The following is a 14,563-nucleotide window of genomic DNA, read 5'->3' as shown; positions in this document are numbered from 1 at the left end:
TCACAACTGACAGATTTAATACGTCAATAAAAAGGGTCTTTTTGGCACAAGCTCCTCGACTCTCGGTGCAAGCGTACTCGTATGAAGTCTGATTAAGTATGGATCAACTTGTGATTCATTCTGTTCAATGGACCCTGGTTTGGCTTAGTTACTCTTATCTTATCAATCGGTCAAGTTTGGCCAGTTGACAAATTCAAGTCGGAGCCTAGCACACTGCTCCTGGCAGGTTTTGCCGTGCGTGTGTCCTTTAAGCACAGAGTACGGATACTGCATAGTCCTTCATTCACTAAACGCGGCCAGCTGCAAGAGTACTACCTACCAGTACTTACATTACTGTCACAGTAAGGAAGTTGCATTGGCTCAGGAATTCACAGTTCCATGGGCACGGGTTTGGGATAAAATAGTACTCCGTAGGTACCGAGTATGTACTGTATCGGATTCCTTAGTCTGTAGGCTAGGTACTCAGTACTCCGTGAATTCACCCACACTCTCTCGTTGAATACCTCCCGGGCCAGCACGAGAAAGACCTCACGATCGCCAAAAAAAATACTGGTAAGAGACCAGGAGGAAAATTCTCGATAATAGTATCTTTGATGGGATGATGATGTTGTTCGGGGGACCTGCTGAACACACGGCTGTTGAACAACCCGTGCGGCTGCAGGGTTACCATGCGGCCGGCAGCGTCGTGGAAGGCAAGCTGACCGGTTTCCCAGGTCATGCGGTACGAAAGGTACGGCGCTAGAATGGTGGGCTCAAATCTGGGGATGTCCTCTTCGACGGGCTCTGCGGGGTGGTTCCAACGGACGCTGAGCCGGTCTACAGTGTGATCATACATGAGGTGCAATATGGCGTGGTCCTCGTCCACAAGGAAGGGCTGAGTCACTGTCTAGCGGCCGAAGGTGAAAGAAGGTTGTTTTGAAAATGTTTAAAGTTCTCGGTTATACAATGATCAGGCCCCAGAGAGAGTGGGAAATGTTTCCTCTCGAGCAGCCCCCGAGTCGACAACGTCCACTTGGTCTGCTTCACCTTCTGCGGACCAGTCTCCCAGTCGACGACGCCGAATGCCACCAGGACGTTTCCGTCCGGGTCCAAGTGCCAAAGAAGCGGATCGGATAATCCGCGAATCGTAACGGCATGATCCGAACTCAAATCCCAAACGTAGCGAAGCAGATGTCTTCGCTACAAGCCATGACAGCCTTGTCTTTAATGATCAAGAGAATCTGGCGGGGAAACGATGAAACTGCCGTACCAACTTCTGCGAGGTGTTAATGTTCCACGCTGTCAGAGAAGTGATGACTATTTGGTGCTAAATAATGCCAGACGGCCAGAGAGGATAAAGATTTCGTATCCTTACTCTCCCATTGAGATCAGGACAAGATAGCGGTCGGACAAGATGGGATGATATTTGGTTCCCTCACTTTTGGTCCACATCGACCTCTTCCCCGTCTCGAGATTCAGCATCTGGAATTCTTCGGTACTGAAAATTTGATAGCACAGCCGTCTTGAATCGCAATGGACGTCCTCAAGCATAATGGGTGGCAAATCTGCCGACCAGGGGAGAAAGAACTTCTTGACCGGCCGACCACATTGCAGCCCATGTTGGCATCGGAAATAGCACATCGCGTCCGCATCCGTTAGATCCCTGCCCTTTAGATCCAGGCCCAGGAATGTAAAAAAGTCTCGCGCAAAACAGGCGCGATGACTGGATTGTTTGAAAGAATTGTGCGCCATCGCTTGTTGACCTAGGCCGCTCCTGTTAGGATGGTCTATTGAATGGCGTTGAGAAGTACTAGGCATGCGCATCCCCTGACTTCAGACAATGCCCGTCGGGTCCAAATACTGCACGACCTGAATCACGAGCTCCAAAGACAAGGAGCCCACAGTATCGAATCGAGCCTGTTGCTGCCATTCCTCTTCTTATAATCCGTCCGGATCCATCTAAATCTGCGCCACTGTTTGCTTTACGTTTTCAAGTTGGATCGTAGCGACTGGCCAAGTCAAGACATCCTTGCATGTCATGATGGGTCTCTGCAATTCTCGGAGATGCCGCTTCGAACGCAGGGCAGATGGAGGAACTCATGGCTGCAATTTGTAGTACTCAACCGTAACAGGTACTAGGTACTAGTCGACACACAGCTCCCACGGAAACGGCCTGGCGGAAGACATGACTCGCGGTGGAACTGATGCGGTGAGTACTCCATACATCGATCCGAATCATTGGAATGACACCATATTTAAATCGACTCCAAGGTTTGGTATTACTCGTTGTCTCGTTCTAGTCTCGGCCCTACACTTGTCTGCACCTTATCAACCCCGTTGATCACTGCGGGTGCAGTACAGTCTGATGCCGTTTATTCCAGAACGATGAATGCCAATTGGTGTGTTCATTGCATTTTTGGAACTGCCAGTACGCAGTTGTTCCTAGTACCCTTTACGGAGTACATCCATCCCCGGAAACACCACTGCAGCGACGAAGGCTGTTGTTGATTGTGATATTGAAATCTCACGACACGATGTGATTGGCTGCCATCGAGGCTGCCATTAAGGCTGCCCATTGGCCCATTGGGGACGGCTTGGCCCCCTGGGCCGGGGTCGATCTGGACGCGCCAAGAGCCCCTAACCAATCACAGGCAGATTTCTATAAGTTTAGACCCCAAAGAGGAATGGTCTCTGGTCAAGTCGGAACGCCATTGGCGCAGGGAAGTCTCTCTCATGGGGAGAACTTTCTAACTTCGCTTCTCTTCGCTTTCCCCCTGGTCCTGAGTGAGCCCTGGGATTCGGGGAGCGAAAGAGCAGCAAGTTTTGTCTCGCCTTTTCCCGTCTGCACTGGGAATTTCCATGGTCCGGTCGATTCAGGACTGAGAGCGGTTCGTTCTTCCTGTCGCATCCTTTTGTTCGTGTCTTTCATTTCCCATTCTTCGCCCTGTCCGCACGGCATCTTGATTGGCTCAACACTGCACCTTGCTTCGACTTCGCCCTCGTCTTGCAAACCCCCCCCCCCCCCCATTATTGCGCCGATTCCGAAAAGCCTAGGCTTTGCAATTGTCCGTCCGGTGCCGTTCGCAGAACCCGTCCGCTCGTTTGTGTCCGACCGTTTCCCCTCTTTTCTCCGTCCGTTTCCGTTCTCCCTGCGATCCAGTTCTCAGTTGTCCAACGAAGATCGGATCGGACCGCACCGAGCGATCCAGGGACAGATCTTCGGTCCACCCCGAGGAGAACAGCAAGCAGGGCAGCGGGTATGTCGAGTCCTCTGAACCGCTCCGACCATTGCTCACCCATGCAAGCAGAGCCGAGAGCACCCACCCGTGATCGACCGGAACCAGAGAGCCGGTCTCCGTGGTTCCTCTCCACCCGCCCCTGGCGCAAACCCTCTCAAAGTACATTTTGATGATTTGGTCGTGAACGGCTCAGTCCAGACCCCTGGGCGATCTTTGTGGTCTCTTCGATTCGGCTTCAAGTTTTATTGCGGGATCCTACAGGATTCGGGGTTTCAAGTGGGGCTCTGAAGACGACTTTTTTATTCTGTCCGCTGTTTGAGGTACCTGGACATCGCCATGTCCAGATAGAACGACGCCATTGTAAACAACCCAAGCAGAAATACCAACCTACCGGTGTGGTGCTTTCGTGCCCATGATGGCTGGATCGGCCACGGCGGTCCACTCGGCAGATGTGTCGTCGTCGTCGGCCAATGGAGTCTGGGAGTATGCTGTGCCCCTGACAACGGAGGTGCGTATCCGTTTGCAGAGGTGATGGCGAAGATCTGACTTGCAAACAGCCAAACGATTCCACCATTCGGAACGGCTCACAGGAATCGGGGGGTGCTCAAACGAAACCCGTGACCCGTCATCGAGCCCCCAGCGCTATGTCGCAGACCCGCAATTCCTCCCGATCACGAACAAGACAAGATTATGATGGGTATGGACGCGATATCGGCCCGTCAGGATCCCGAGCCTCCGGCGACAATGGGCGCAAGACAGATGCCGCTGGCCGAACGCTGGACCCGGAAGATGACGATGACTTCTGGATTCATCGAGATAAACTGGCCCGAATCGAGAGCGAGGAACTGCAGCAGGCGGCGATGCGCATCCAACGCCAGGTGCGGGCAAGCAGCAAGTCCAGCACCGCAAGGGCTCGCAGTCACGACTCTCAGAGCATCAATGGGACAACCGCTCCGAACGAACAAATAGAACCGTGGCCGGCCGTCAAGCGGCACCAGCTCGACTCGCCGATTCCCCTGGAGGATGAACCGCAGACACCGACGGACGCAGAGAGAATGAACTGGGACCTGCGCCGGCCAGAGGAGATTGCGGCAGAGGCGTCCGCAGCGGACGCCGACAGCACCAAGATGTACAAGAGCCCCGGACTGAAGAAGAGCACGTCTCGGATTCCGGTTTTGACGACAAGTCCGCACCCGATATCTGCAGAACAAGTTGATCGTGAGTTACCTTCCATACAACGCGCTCGTACCCGCACCCTGGGCAGTGGAGACGACGAGAGCACATCCAACCCCAAAACCAACAACGTGACCACCCAAGTTGACAACCGAGAAGCCTCTTCGGACAGTTCGACCCCTCCGGCATCGTCCAGCCGGCCTGGCAGCCGAGGGGCATCATCGCAGCTCCAGAACCAGCCGTCTCCCGCCAAGCGACCGGCGGCCCGGAGCGTCTCTTCCACGACGGGACGAAAAGCCTCGGGACCCTCGAATACTCGCAAGACAACGACATCGCAGAACGCTCGGTCGGTCAGTGCGACGGATAAACGACCCCAGACGCGATCCGGCGACCATCGACCGACGACATCTGCGAACTCGCCCGAGGGAGACCCGCCATGGCTGGCAACGATGTACAAGCCGGACCCGCGACTCCCGCCGGAGCAGCAAATCCTGCCAACGCATGCCAAGCGAATGCAGCAGGAGCAGTGGGAGCGAGAAGGCAAAACGCCGTCGACGTACGACCGCGACTTCAGCCCGTTGGCCGTGCGGCCGGATGAACCTCCGCGCAACTCGACGACTTCGGAGCGGGAAAAGGAGAATACAACGACTACATCGCCTCCAGAAGAGAAGAAGGAGGAGACTCCCAAGGAGGACTCGACCGCGTGGCCGCTCAAATCCCCGAAGAGTCCGGAGCCGCCGCGGCCGGGCACGAGCGGCACAAACTACAGCACCATGCCCAAGGTGCAAAACACGCCGCCCGTGGTTCTAACTACAGCGGCCGCTCAATCGTCGCCATCATCGCCGAAGGCTCCAGCCGCGGCCGAACCGGACGACAAAGTGGGCAAAGGATGTGGATGCTGCATTGTAATGTGATTTCTTTTTTTTTTTACATTTTTTCCCATCTTATTCCTTAGCGACCGTTTTCATCTATACCCCCTTTCTCATCACATTCTATTAACAGATATTATCTATCAGTCCGCTTGGTCAGATATCTCTTGTCTTGCCTTTCCTTTGTCCTTTTTTTTTTTTCAGCGAGTCCGGGCTGGTTTTTTGCTTTTGATATCCTCCTCGTCGGCGACTTGTTGCTTCTGGCGTCCGTCTGTAGTTTATCGTTCCTTTGATTTCCTTCTTGCCAATATTGAGTTCAGATATTTTCTGGCAGTGTATATGTGGTTAGGGTTCGCATCTCAATCAATCGATGAGTTTGGTCAATATCGTGGCAATGTGAACGAGGGTTAGCCTCTTGGGGAGATGTCGCTCGATCTCTCGCCCGAGTCGGCATCTCCATCCTACATCGCCCGCAGGAGATGCATAATACTTTTACCCATCGATTCCGAAAGTCCACCGTCTCTCATGATCTCGATCTTCGACCCTGGATATTGCTTACTTGCGTCATAGTTGTCCTCCGAAATTACCCATCACCCATTTGTCAATAATCCAAAACGTACTACCTAAATAGGACTAGTCAGGATGTTCTTAGTAATCGCCTCCCCCGTGATGTCACGTCATCGGAGACATTCGGTCGCAAATCGCCTCGACTCTTGAACCCGAAACATCGTCAGAGCGCGACGGACTTTGGATTGCCTCATTCCCACACAATCACCAACATAATTTCCGACCTTGGTTGAAGGTATGTATTACTAATTCCGGAGATATTAAGGAATCGTCTAGCAGCTTTGCTCATGGGTATATATTTTTATTAGTGTTGGGTTTACCCCTTCAGCGTTTTGATCCATCATCGAAAAGCGATTGAGACTCGATTCCCCCTTCCTCAAGACTGTGAACAAGACAGAAAGGAAAAAAAAAGCAAACACCGCCAAAATTTCGTCCATATTCTTTCGACTGTTTGGCACCATGTCCGTCGCCGCTGCGAAGACCAAGGCTCAGAAGATTATCGACGAGAATAGCGTCGGTAAGTGTCTCTTTTGTCATTCTCTTTTTCATGGTCTATTTTTTTTTTTTTCTTCTTCATGAACGGTGGTGGGTCGGTACTGACGCTTGAGTTTCCGCAGTTGTCTTCTCAAAGTCTTACTGCCCTTACTGCAGAGCGAGCAAGTCTCTTCTTGCCGAACTAGGCGCGAAGCCGTATATTCTGGAATTGGATCAGATCGGTACGTTTTACCTTAAATTTCTTGAGGTTGAGGTTGAGATCAGAAAGGCTAATTGCAGGGGTGATTGTGTGTGTGTGCGTGGATTAGATGACGGACAAGACATCCAGGACGCTCTCCAGGAGCTCACCAACCAGCGGACCGTGCCCAACATCTTCATCAACAAGAAGCACATCGGCGGCAACTCCGACTTGCAGGCCATCAAGGGCGAATTGCCGACATTGTTGAAGGAGGCTGGTGCGATTTGAATAGATTCGGGTCATGGGTTTGATGAAAATGTCTTGGTCTCGTTTTATTGTATGTGGTAGAGATGGGGTTAGATTAGAAGAGTTGAATTTACTGCATTGATTATAGTTATTGGATACTTTTTATGTGGTAGTCATGTAATGTTCATCTAGACAACCTTTTGAGTGATTGTCCCCACTGGCCGCTCTACAATCCCCATCACCCCGTCGACAATGCTCGCTCGCGCCGGCTCGCTGGCAACGGTCTTGCCGCCGAGGTAGTTCAACCAAACGGCGCGGCTGACGCGTTCGTCCGCGACGCGACCCAGCCAGCGCATCCGCTGCTTCGGGTCCGCATGGAACAACACATCGAGCGTACCCTGCTGATCGCGCAGCAGCAGCAGCACCTGGCCCTTGGGGATCGCCCGGCGCGACCCACCACCCATGACGGCCTTGAACTCGTTCATCGCGCGGCCAAACGCCTCGTCGTCGTACTCGGTTGGTTCGGGCCGCTCCTTGCCTTGCTTCTTGGCCTCTTCCTTGGCCTTGGCGGCCGCCTGTTGCGCCTTGTTCGACATCAGTCGCACCCACGAGTCCCGCATGTGCATAAAGTCCGTGTTCCGCGTCGGCACGATGCGGATCGCCGTGCGGATGTTGCCCTCCCGCAGGATCGACGACCAGGCCTCCTCGCTCTGGTCCGCGCTCAGCAGTTTCTTCTTCAGCGCCTCCCGCTCCGTCGACACCAGCGATGTGGCCGCCACGCCGTCCGCCTCCGGGGCTGGTAACGCGGACGACGTTGCGCCCACCGCCGCCGCCGCCGTCAGCGTCGGCTGCACCCCCGTCGCTACCAGCTTCTTCTGCAAATTCGCCAAGTCCGACTTGGCAATGTATAGGCCCACAATATACACCTGAATCCCCAGGAACGACACCGTGCGCGGGCCCAACCCCAGCAGTTGGTATTCTTCCTCCGCTTGCGGCGCAACCGTCACGTCCTGGTTCGGCTCTAGCGACAACTCACTGATGTCCTTGGGGAGCCGGATCGTGCTTGGGAACGTTGGCACCGTGCTGTTACCCGTCTGGACTTGCTCGACGCCGTCCTGGCCTTGGATCCGGATCACGGAAGGGCTGCTGGGAAATTCACTCCCTGCGGGGCTGTCCAATTTGATGCTGTTGCTTTGAACCGCATCATTTTTCTTCTCATTCGCTTCCTGATTGTTCGCAATGTCCGGCCCGTACACCTTGATTGTTGCGTACATCGCCACCGCGCATGCCGCCATTCCCACCGCGGAAAACATCATCCGGCGTTTATACTGCGTCGTAGGATCACTGGGTCCCGACTTGGACGAGCTCGTCGACATTCGGAGCGGGTTCTTGGTCGATGCTCGGAGTACCGGTGACGTTGAGATGGGTCGGCGGTCGAAAGCGCGCTGCAGACGGCTTTGCCGCAGACAGAGTCCGCAGCTGCGCCATGTCTGTGCACTGCACCGTGATACAGGGGTTGAATTCATGTTGGCAACTGGACGTTTCTTCCGCTCGCTGGAGGATGTGGAAGCACTACTATCGTTGCATGACACTGGCAAGCTTGCGGAGTTGGTTTCCGATAGCTTCAAGTAGAGTCACGTGACCAAAGAAAGCCCTGAATGTCTCGTTGATCACTTGTAACCCCATGCAAAAGGGTACTCGGGGGTTTGTGTCATCAATCATTACAAAGATATCATTGTTCTTTGTAGCTATCAAATGGACATCATGTCATGATTAGTCCTCGCTGGCCACATTAAACCGGCGACTATGCGCCAGGCTTCGCTCCAGCTTCCGCTCAAAAATGTCTGCCTCCTCGTCGGCACCTTCATCGCCCTCGGCCGACTTATTCCGTCCGTAAACCGTGCGGACAAGACCCGCAACACCGGCCTCGCCCACCTCAATCTTTCCCCGCGGGCCGACCATGTACTCCACCATCTCCTCGCCCCCTTCTGTCTCCCGGGTCCGGACCAGGTACCCTTCCTTGCACATCCGCTGCAACAGCCGGTCCGTCCGGTCCACCGGCGTGTACGTCTCTGCATTGGTTCGCTGCAGATACCGCTCCAGCTTCTGCTCCGAGATGGACCCGCCGCAGAGCGTGATCAGCGAGATGATGAACGTGTACAGCGCCGTGTAGCTTGCTTCGGTGAAGGTCGACGGAGCCCGATTCGGTGGAAGGATTGCCGGACTTCGATACTCTGACGGCAGCGTGCTGCAGAGAATCCACGATTTGGCAGTTGTTGATGGTTTTTCGACTCGTTGTGCGGCTGTAATTCACAACATTAGGGAAGACGTTTCCTTTCTGCGAAGGGAAGAGGCACACCTCTCCGCTCCCTGATTGTAACTTTTTCCTTCGCTGGTAGCTCCACCATCTGCATCCCAAACAACGCGCGCAGTTCCTGCTGCGCGCGGTCAAACACGGTTCTGAACTGCCTCGTCCCTTGCTCCCCAAACACCTTGGCGTTGATGTCTGTTCGCCGGATCGGTTGTCGCGAGTACTCGCACGCGAGCGCCAGACGCACAAGCTTCTTGACCATCACGTCGACGCTGCTCGGTGCGCGCAGGTCTCCACCCTCCTCCGCGTCGGAAGACCGTCCACCGCCCTGGGTGGACTCTTCATCCGAGTCTTCGGGGTCTCGTGCCTGGTTCGAGGATTAGCTGGTGGATCCTCGGTTTCGCTGGCTTCATGGACTTTACCCCGCGACGGCCACGAATGGGCGGCATGTTTTGTTTTTGATCAAGGGGATGGAACCACGCAGGAAATCGAGTTGACACACAGGCAGCTGGCGATAAAGCAAGTAATAGCAGACGCGCGACGCGCGCAGTTTAGCGCACGGACCACATGTCCAATTTTTCCTCAACGGGAATCACTGATTACATAAACCCGTATTAGGCCTAACGGTCCTTTGCTTGACATGCATCTGATAGCACGATGCCGCATGTAGCCAATCCCAATGCTTTCTATGACATCCGCGGAGTATACTGGCAATCTTCGTAGATGTAACATTAATGGTCAAGACACTCGAGCAACTGAAGCTGATGTGTGTCCTTCAAGTCTTCTTCAGCAATTCCGCCCCGCCAACCCGATAGTAACCGAGAGTAAACGAGATAAATTCGAGTTCGTGTTCCAGCAGACAGCAAAGTCATGGTTTCACTTCAGGACAGAAACCTAGCTTGATCGTAACTTCTGGAAAGAGTGCTTTGATTCTGTGACTGTCAGTCGTTGCCAACTATTCAAACCCGAGGTGCAGTGCCGGGCCGGGTTTATCATGGCCTAAACCATCCCCCTCCCCGGCCCGGAGTGACAGACCGAGCGCGTCACCATGTCCGGGTATCGGGCGTAGCCGAGCATGCTAAAAGTCGAAGTCGTCAACAAACCTCGTGTTGGTAACGGCTCTTTTATGTACTCGATAGAGAGGTGGAATAGTTCCATTGCGGGCTCCTTTCCAACCTCCTAACTACCCTTGGTTTGTACATCCATCCGTTCCGCTGTGTAGACTCTGATCGGGACCAATTCCGAACCTTACAGCGAGACATCGCACAGAAACTCCAGCATTGTCAAACAATACTATACGATACTATATATTCAGGACCGATGGCGAATTCAACCATGGAATTGCCGCCGTCGTCAAAAGACAGAAGGAAACCCTGGAACGAGACGCCGCTAATACAGTCGGCGGAACTCTCCAAGAGAGCTCAATGGTGGGTTCAATCCGCGATGCAGAGTCTTCCATGATAGAGCCCCGTCGCGGTTTACTGACCACGGAGTAGTCGGATCTTCTTGAAACTGGAACTATTGCAGCCGGGTGGCAGCTTCAAGTCACGGTGCGTTGTGTTGCTTTCTTGAGGTCCTTACTAGGTCTAGGAAGAGGTTGTACTAACAAGCGCAGAGGCATTGGAAATCTGATTCTCTCATATCTGTCCGACCCAGCCAACCAAGGCAAGAAATTGCACTTCTACAGCTCCTCCGGCGGCAACGCCGGGTTTGCCGCGGTGGTTGCCGCGCGCGACCTGGGCTGTCCGTGCACGGTGGTGCTGCCGATTAGCACGAAGCCGATCATGGTCGAGAAGTTGCGCTCGGCCGGCGCCACGGAAGTGATCCAGCACGGCGCGAGCTGGTACGAAGCGGACACATATCTGCGGGCGCGGTTCATCGATGCCCCGCCGAGTGACCCCGCGGTTAAAAACGTCTATGTCCCGCCGTTCGACCATCCGTTGATCTGGGAAGGGAATTCGACCATGATCGACGAAATTGTAGCTCAGCTACCCCCGCGGATAAATGAGAAGGGGGAAGAGATCTTCCCCGCAGATGTGGTGATTTGTAGCGTTGGTGGTGGTGGGCTTCTTAATGGTGTCATTCAGGGTTTGGAAAAGTACCTACAACGACACCCGCGGCCGGGGGGTGCCCCAGATATACAAGTCGTGGCGGTCGAGACGAAGGGCGCAGATTCGCTCGCGTATTCGCTCCAAAAAGGTTCGCATGAGTCGCTACAGGCCATCACGTCCCAAGCGACAACTCTTGGGGCCCTGCGCGTGTCTGAGCGGACATATTCGTATGCCCGCTCCCCGCCCGCCGGTATCAAGATTACCAGCGTGGTCGTGTCGGACGCGGAGGCAGCGCGCGGTGTCGTCACCTTGGCGGATGAGAGTCGGTTGCTCGTCGAATTGGCGTGCGGAGTGAATGTAGATGTTGCGGTTGGGCCCCGACTGAAGGAGGTCGTCAAAGATCTCGGTCCTGAGAGTCGCGTCGTAGTCATCACTTGCGGTGGAAACGGCATCAGCCCCGAGATCGTGGCGGAGTACCGACACCGGCTCAAGTTCGGGTGGGATGAGTCTGTGATGGGAGATCAAAAGCAAGATTAGATAATGTATGCTCGCTTTACATGTAATGTCCCTCCCCGTGTGTAGGAGCAATTTGTTGCTTGTTCCTCCTGTGGTACACGATACGATTGCGTGAGTAACTATTCATCGAGTTCAGTGAGATTGGTATCGAACGTACGAACATGATCTAGACAGGACTCGTGGCCATCTACTTGGGAATCTTCACCGCATGCAAATGCAACAAAAAAAAAAAAAAAAACCAAAATTCACCCCAAGGTGGTTTCTCAAGTAAAATTATCAGCGAGGTCCGGGCTCCAGGGTAAAGGATACTCTCCGCAATTGCGATAGGTGCAATCATTCGCTATCACTCGCACTGCCGGCTCCTTCCTCCTCCCCTTCACTCTCTTGTTGGACGCTCTCGGTGAGAATGTATTCGGCCTTTTGCAACGCTTTCTTGATTTCCTGGTGTTCCGCATAAACCAAATCAGCTGGCTTTTGGCCGTGCTTGTTTCGTACCCGGGGATCACAGCCGGCCTCGCACATCATTTCAATCATAGCCAATCCGAGCTCCGCGTCCTTTTCGTTCGCAAACCGCACGGCCGTATGCAGCGGGGTGTCCTGGTCGACCCGTGTGACTGGGTCGCATTCAAAGTATTGGATGTCGAAGAGAGCGTCCATGGTGTCGTCTGGTAGAATGTGTGGCATTGTCAAATCAAGCCTCCCTGCAGCCAAGTGGACCCAGCTATTGTCACTTACAGCTGCCGTACATGGCACAGATATGAAGCGCATAGTTGCCCAAGGCGTCCTTGACGCCGTTAAAGAACTCCGCGACCTCCTCATTTGTCTTGTCTGACATGTCGTTCAGGACTTGCTCAATCAGGTGCGGTTGGTCTCGGCGGCACGCCTCGACCACGAGTTCTCGCGGCGACGCACCCTGCAAGGACAGATTTGTCAGTTGAACCATAGACCGGTGGAGTAAGACGGCTAGCAGAGCGCACCTCATCCTCAGCCATGATTACTCCAGTTTCACTCTGATCACTCTAACCCAACGTACTGTCTCAAAGTAACGCTGCCGTTATTTCAGTTTCCAGGATCGTTCAGAGGAGATTGTATCCGAACAGGGCGGTGATTGGTGTTTTGTCGATTGTTGACAACTGAAACCAATGGACACGGTGGCAGAGTACTCGTACGAAACTGCTACAATGATGGCAAGCTGACTCGGGAAATCAATTGCGCCGTTTGCCCCTTGGACGAAGGTTGGATCATTAAGCAGTGCCGATAGAATCTGGAGTTTGAACTCCCGACCAAACAAATCTACTAGTCGGCTCTAAGGCTTCCCCGAACGAAATCCGTTACGCCAGTCGACACCAGAGAGCTCTCTGTGCCCCGCCCGCGTGGCGCAGCAATCGACGATCCCGTGGCGCAAACATTGGTGCAAGCCACAGCTCGAATCAGCATGTGAAAATTGATGCTCCTCCAAACGAACGACGGTACGGGCACGGTTGTGGTGAAGCTTGGATTTTGTACTTTTATATCTATGCAAAGGACTGGTATCCTTTCCCTGTTCTTTCTCTCGTCTCTGGAAGTTGTTTCTCCAAAGATTCTAGTTGATCCGCGGGAGTTATCGCAATGACTTTGACCTGTGTGTGTGCAAGGTTCCTCTGGCCAGTTCATCCTTGCTAAACGATCAATGCAGTCTGCCCGAATTGCAGCAATGCGCTCACCATCTCCCGTGCCGATCCGTCCAGTCAATATCCCCTCGGCGTGAACCGCTTCGAGTGCCGGACATGTCCTTATCAATACATCGTGGATTGCGCATACTACGAGGATACCATGATGAAACGGAAGGAAGTCGAGGATGTGTTCGGTGGGAAGGATGACTTTGGTGGAGATACTATGGCTAGTAAGTCGTTCCGCGTTGATCGATAAATATACTACAGGACTGGAATGAAGTTGGATATGTTGGAGAGAGAAGGTGCTCTAACTGATCTCCCCTGTTGCTTCCAGCGCAATGTCCGTCGGAGACCTGCAATGGTGATCGGGCATATTTCTTCCAGCTGCAAATTCGCAGCGCAGATGAGCCCATGACAACTTTTCTCAAGGTGAGACCCAGATCTTGCCGATCCAGGCATGCAGGCGAGTGTACTGATGGCATGGTTGGGTAAATTCGTAGTGTACCACCTGTGGCACTCGCTGGCGAGAAAACTAGATTGGAGAATTGGAGTTTTGGAGTTCTAGGCCTTTGCAGTCATCATGGATGGAGGAAGGCATTTGTCAATTGTTAGTTTGTCATTTTGTTATCAGGTCGATGTCGAGTGCTATCTCGAGTGCATAAAAATTTTAGTACAGTAGACGATACCCCGCGGACTCACGGCGCAGAATGAAGACTTTTTTAACTTATATATTTCATGCACATAAGCTTTTTTTTTTTCTCTGCCAATCTCCAGCACGCGACCAGGCTCCGAGCCTCCAAGGTCCAGCTCTGAGAAAAAAAAAAATTTCTTTTTGCTGTCGAATTATTGTACCCAAGGTGCCCACAACCCCCCCCATTTGGGTGGCAAGGCAGATTCTTTCTTTCCTTTTTGGACCGGGATTTACCCCGCCGAGTGGAATCGTAAACGCTCGTTACGACGAGCAAGCCCTAATTGATAGGGCTAACCGTAGACCAGATTTCCAGCGATACAACACGCACTGGCATCCTGTTGGAGAATTGAAGGCAATGCGACACTTCGGGACCCTCCTTGGATTCGGTTGCGGTCTTCGCCGTCGACAGAATTTTCACTCTCCGTGAAAGAGTCATCGCTGGTGCCAGACAATTGCAGGTGGGGTCAAAGGCGGCCCGGAGCCAATAAGCGTCGGCCGGCTGCAAATCGACCAACTCCAGTGGGCAACTTGCCTTCTCGCTTGCCCCTCCATATAAGCCTTTCCCCTCCATCCCCTCCCACAAAAATTTTCCTTCT

General features: G+C 53.5%; 8 protein-coding genes across 8 annotated transcripts; 4 read left to right on the top strand and 4 right to left on the bottom strand.

Moving 5' to 3' along the window:
* Window positions 1-1,350: 1,350 nt before the first annotated feature.
* Window positions 1,351-1,803, bottom strand: VTN31DRAFT_5578 (uncharacterized protein; the record flags this gene model as incomplete). The annotated part of the gene is made up of 1 exon (XM_069406092.1): window positions 1,351-1,803. One exon carries the CDS (start codon window positions 1,801-1,803, stop codon window positions 1,351-1,353), a length of 453 nt encoding a protein of 150 aa, XP_069259735.1.
* A 1,827-nt stretch (window positions 1,804-3,630) lies between these two features.
* On the top strand, window positions 3,631-5,305 carry VTN31DRAFT_5577 (uncharacterized protein; the record flags this gene model as incomplete). The annotated part of the gene is made up of 2 exons (XM_069406091.1): window positions 3,631-3,726; window positions 3,776-5,305. 2 exons carry the CDS (start codon window positions 3,631-3,633, stop codon window positions 5,303-5,305), a joined length of 1,626 nt encoding a protein of 541 aa, XP_069259734.1.
* Window positions 5,306-6,286: 981 nt separating this feature from the next.
* VTN31DRAFT_5576 (uncharacterized protein) lies at window positions 6,287-6,788 on the top strand (the record flags this gene model as incomplete). Its single annotated transcript, XM_069406090.1, has 3 exons — window positions 6,287-6,344; window positions 6,445-6,543; window positions 6,631-6,788. The coding sequence occupies 3 exons, from the start codon at window positions 6,287-6,289 to the stop codon at window positions 6,786-6,788; spliced, it is 315 nt and encodes a 104-aa protein (XP_069259733.1).
* Window positions 6,789-6,934: 146 nt separating this feature from the next.
* VTN31DRAFT_5575 (uncharacterized protein) lies at window positions 6,935-8,272 on the bottom strand (the record flags this gene model as incomplete). Its single annotated transcript, XM_069406089.1, has 1 exon — window positions 6,935-8,272. One exon carries the CDS (start codon window positions 8,270-8,272, stop codon window positions 6,935-6,937), a length of 1,338 nt encoding a protein of 445 aa, XP_069259732.1.
* A 247-nt stretch (window positions 8,273-8,519) lies between these two features.
* VTN31DRAFT_5574 (uncharacterized protein) lies at window positions 8,520-9,506 on the bottom strand (the record flags this gene model as incomplete). The annotated part of the gene is made up of 3 exons (XM_069406088.1): window positions 8,520-9,049; window positions 9,106-9,424; window positions 9,480-9,506. 3 exons carry the CDS (start codon window positions 9,504-9,506, stop codon window positions 8,520-8,522), a joined length of 876 nt encoding a protein of 291 aa, XP_069259731.1.
* Window positions 9,507-10,377: 871 nt separating this feature from the next.
* VTN31DRAFT_5573 (uncharacterized protein) lies at window positions 10,378-11,645 on the top strand (the record flags this gene model as incomplete). Its single annotated transcript, XM_069406087.1, has 3 exons — window positions 10,378-10,484; window positions 10,554-10,607; window positions 10,673-11,645. 3 exons carry the CDS (start codon window positions 10,378-10,380, stop codon window positions 11,643-11,645), a joined length of 1,134 nt encoding a protein of 377 aa, XP_069259730.1.
* A 312-nt stretch (window positions 11,646-11,957) lies between these two features.
* Window positions 11,958-12,616, bottom strand: VTN31DRAFT_5572 (uncharacterized protein; the record flags this gene model as incomplete). Its single annotated transcript, XM_069406086.1, has 3 exons — window positions 11,958-12,289; window positions 12,360-12,537; window positions 12,602-12,616. The coding sequence occupies 3 exons, from the start codon at window positions 12,614-12,616 to the stop codon at window positions 11,958-11,960; spliced, it is 525 nt and encodes a 174-aa protein (XP_069259729.1).
* Window positions 12,617-13,232: 616 nt separating this feature from the next.
* Window positions 13,233-13,812, top strand: VTN31DRAFT_5571 (uncharacterized protein; the record flags this gene model as incomplete). The annotated part of the gene is made up of 4 exons (XM_069406085.1): window positions 13,233-13,245; window positions 13,300-13,506; window positions 13,611-13,705; window positions 13,777-13,812. 4 exons carry the CDS (start codon window positions 13,233-13,235, stop codon window positions 13,810-13,812), a joined length of 351 nt encoding a protein of 116 aa, XP_069259728.1.
* Window positions 13,813-14,563: the final 751 nt, after the last annotated feature.

This window comes from Thermomyces dupontii (genome assembly GCF_041956625.1).
Source record: "Thermomyces dupontii strain NRRL 2155 unplaced genomic scaffold VTN31scaffold_5, whole genome shotgun sequence".
Lineage (NCBI taxonomy): Eukaryota > Fungi > Ascomycota > Eurotiomycetes > Eurotiales > Trichocomaceae > Thermomyces > Thermomyces dupontii.
Note: the sequence above shows the minus strand (reverse complement) of the source record. Positions and strands in the feature narration are given on the sequence as shown.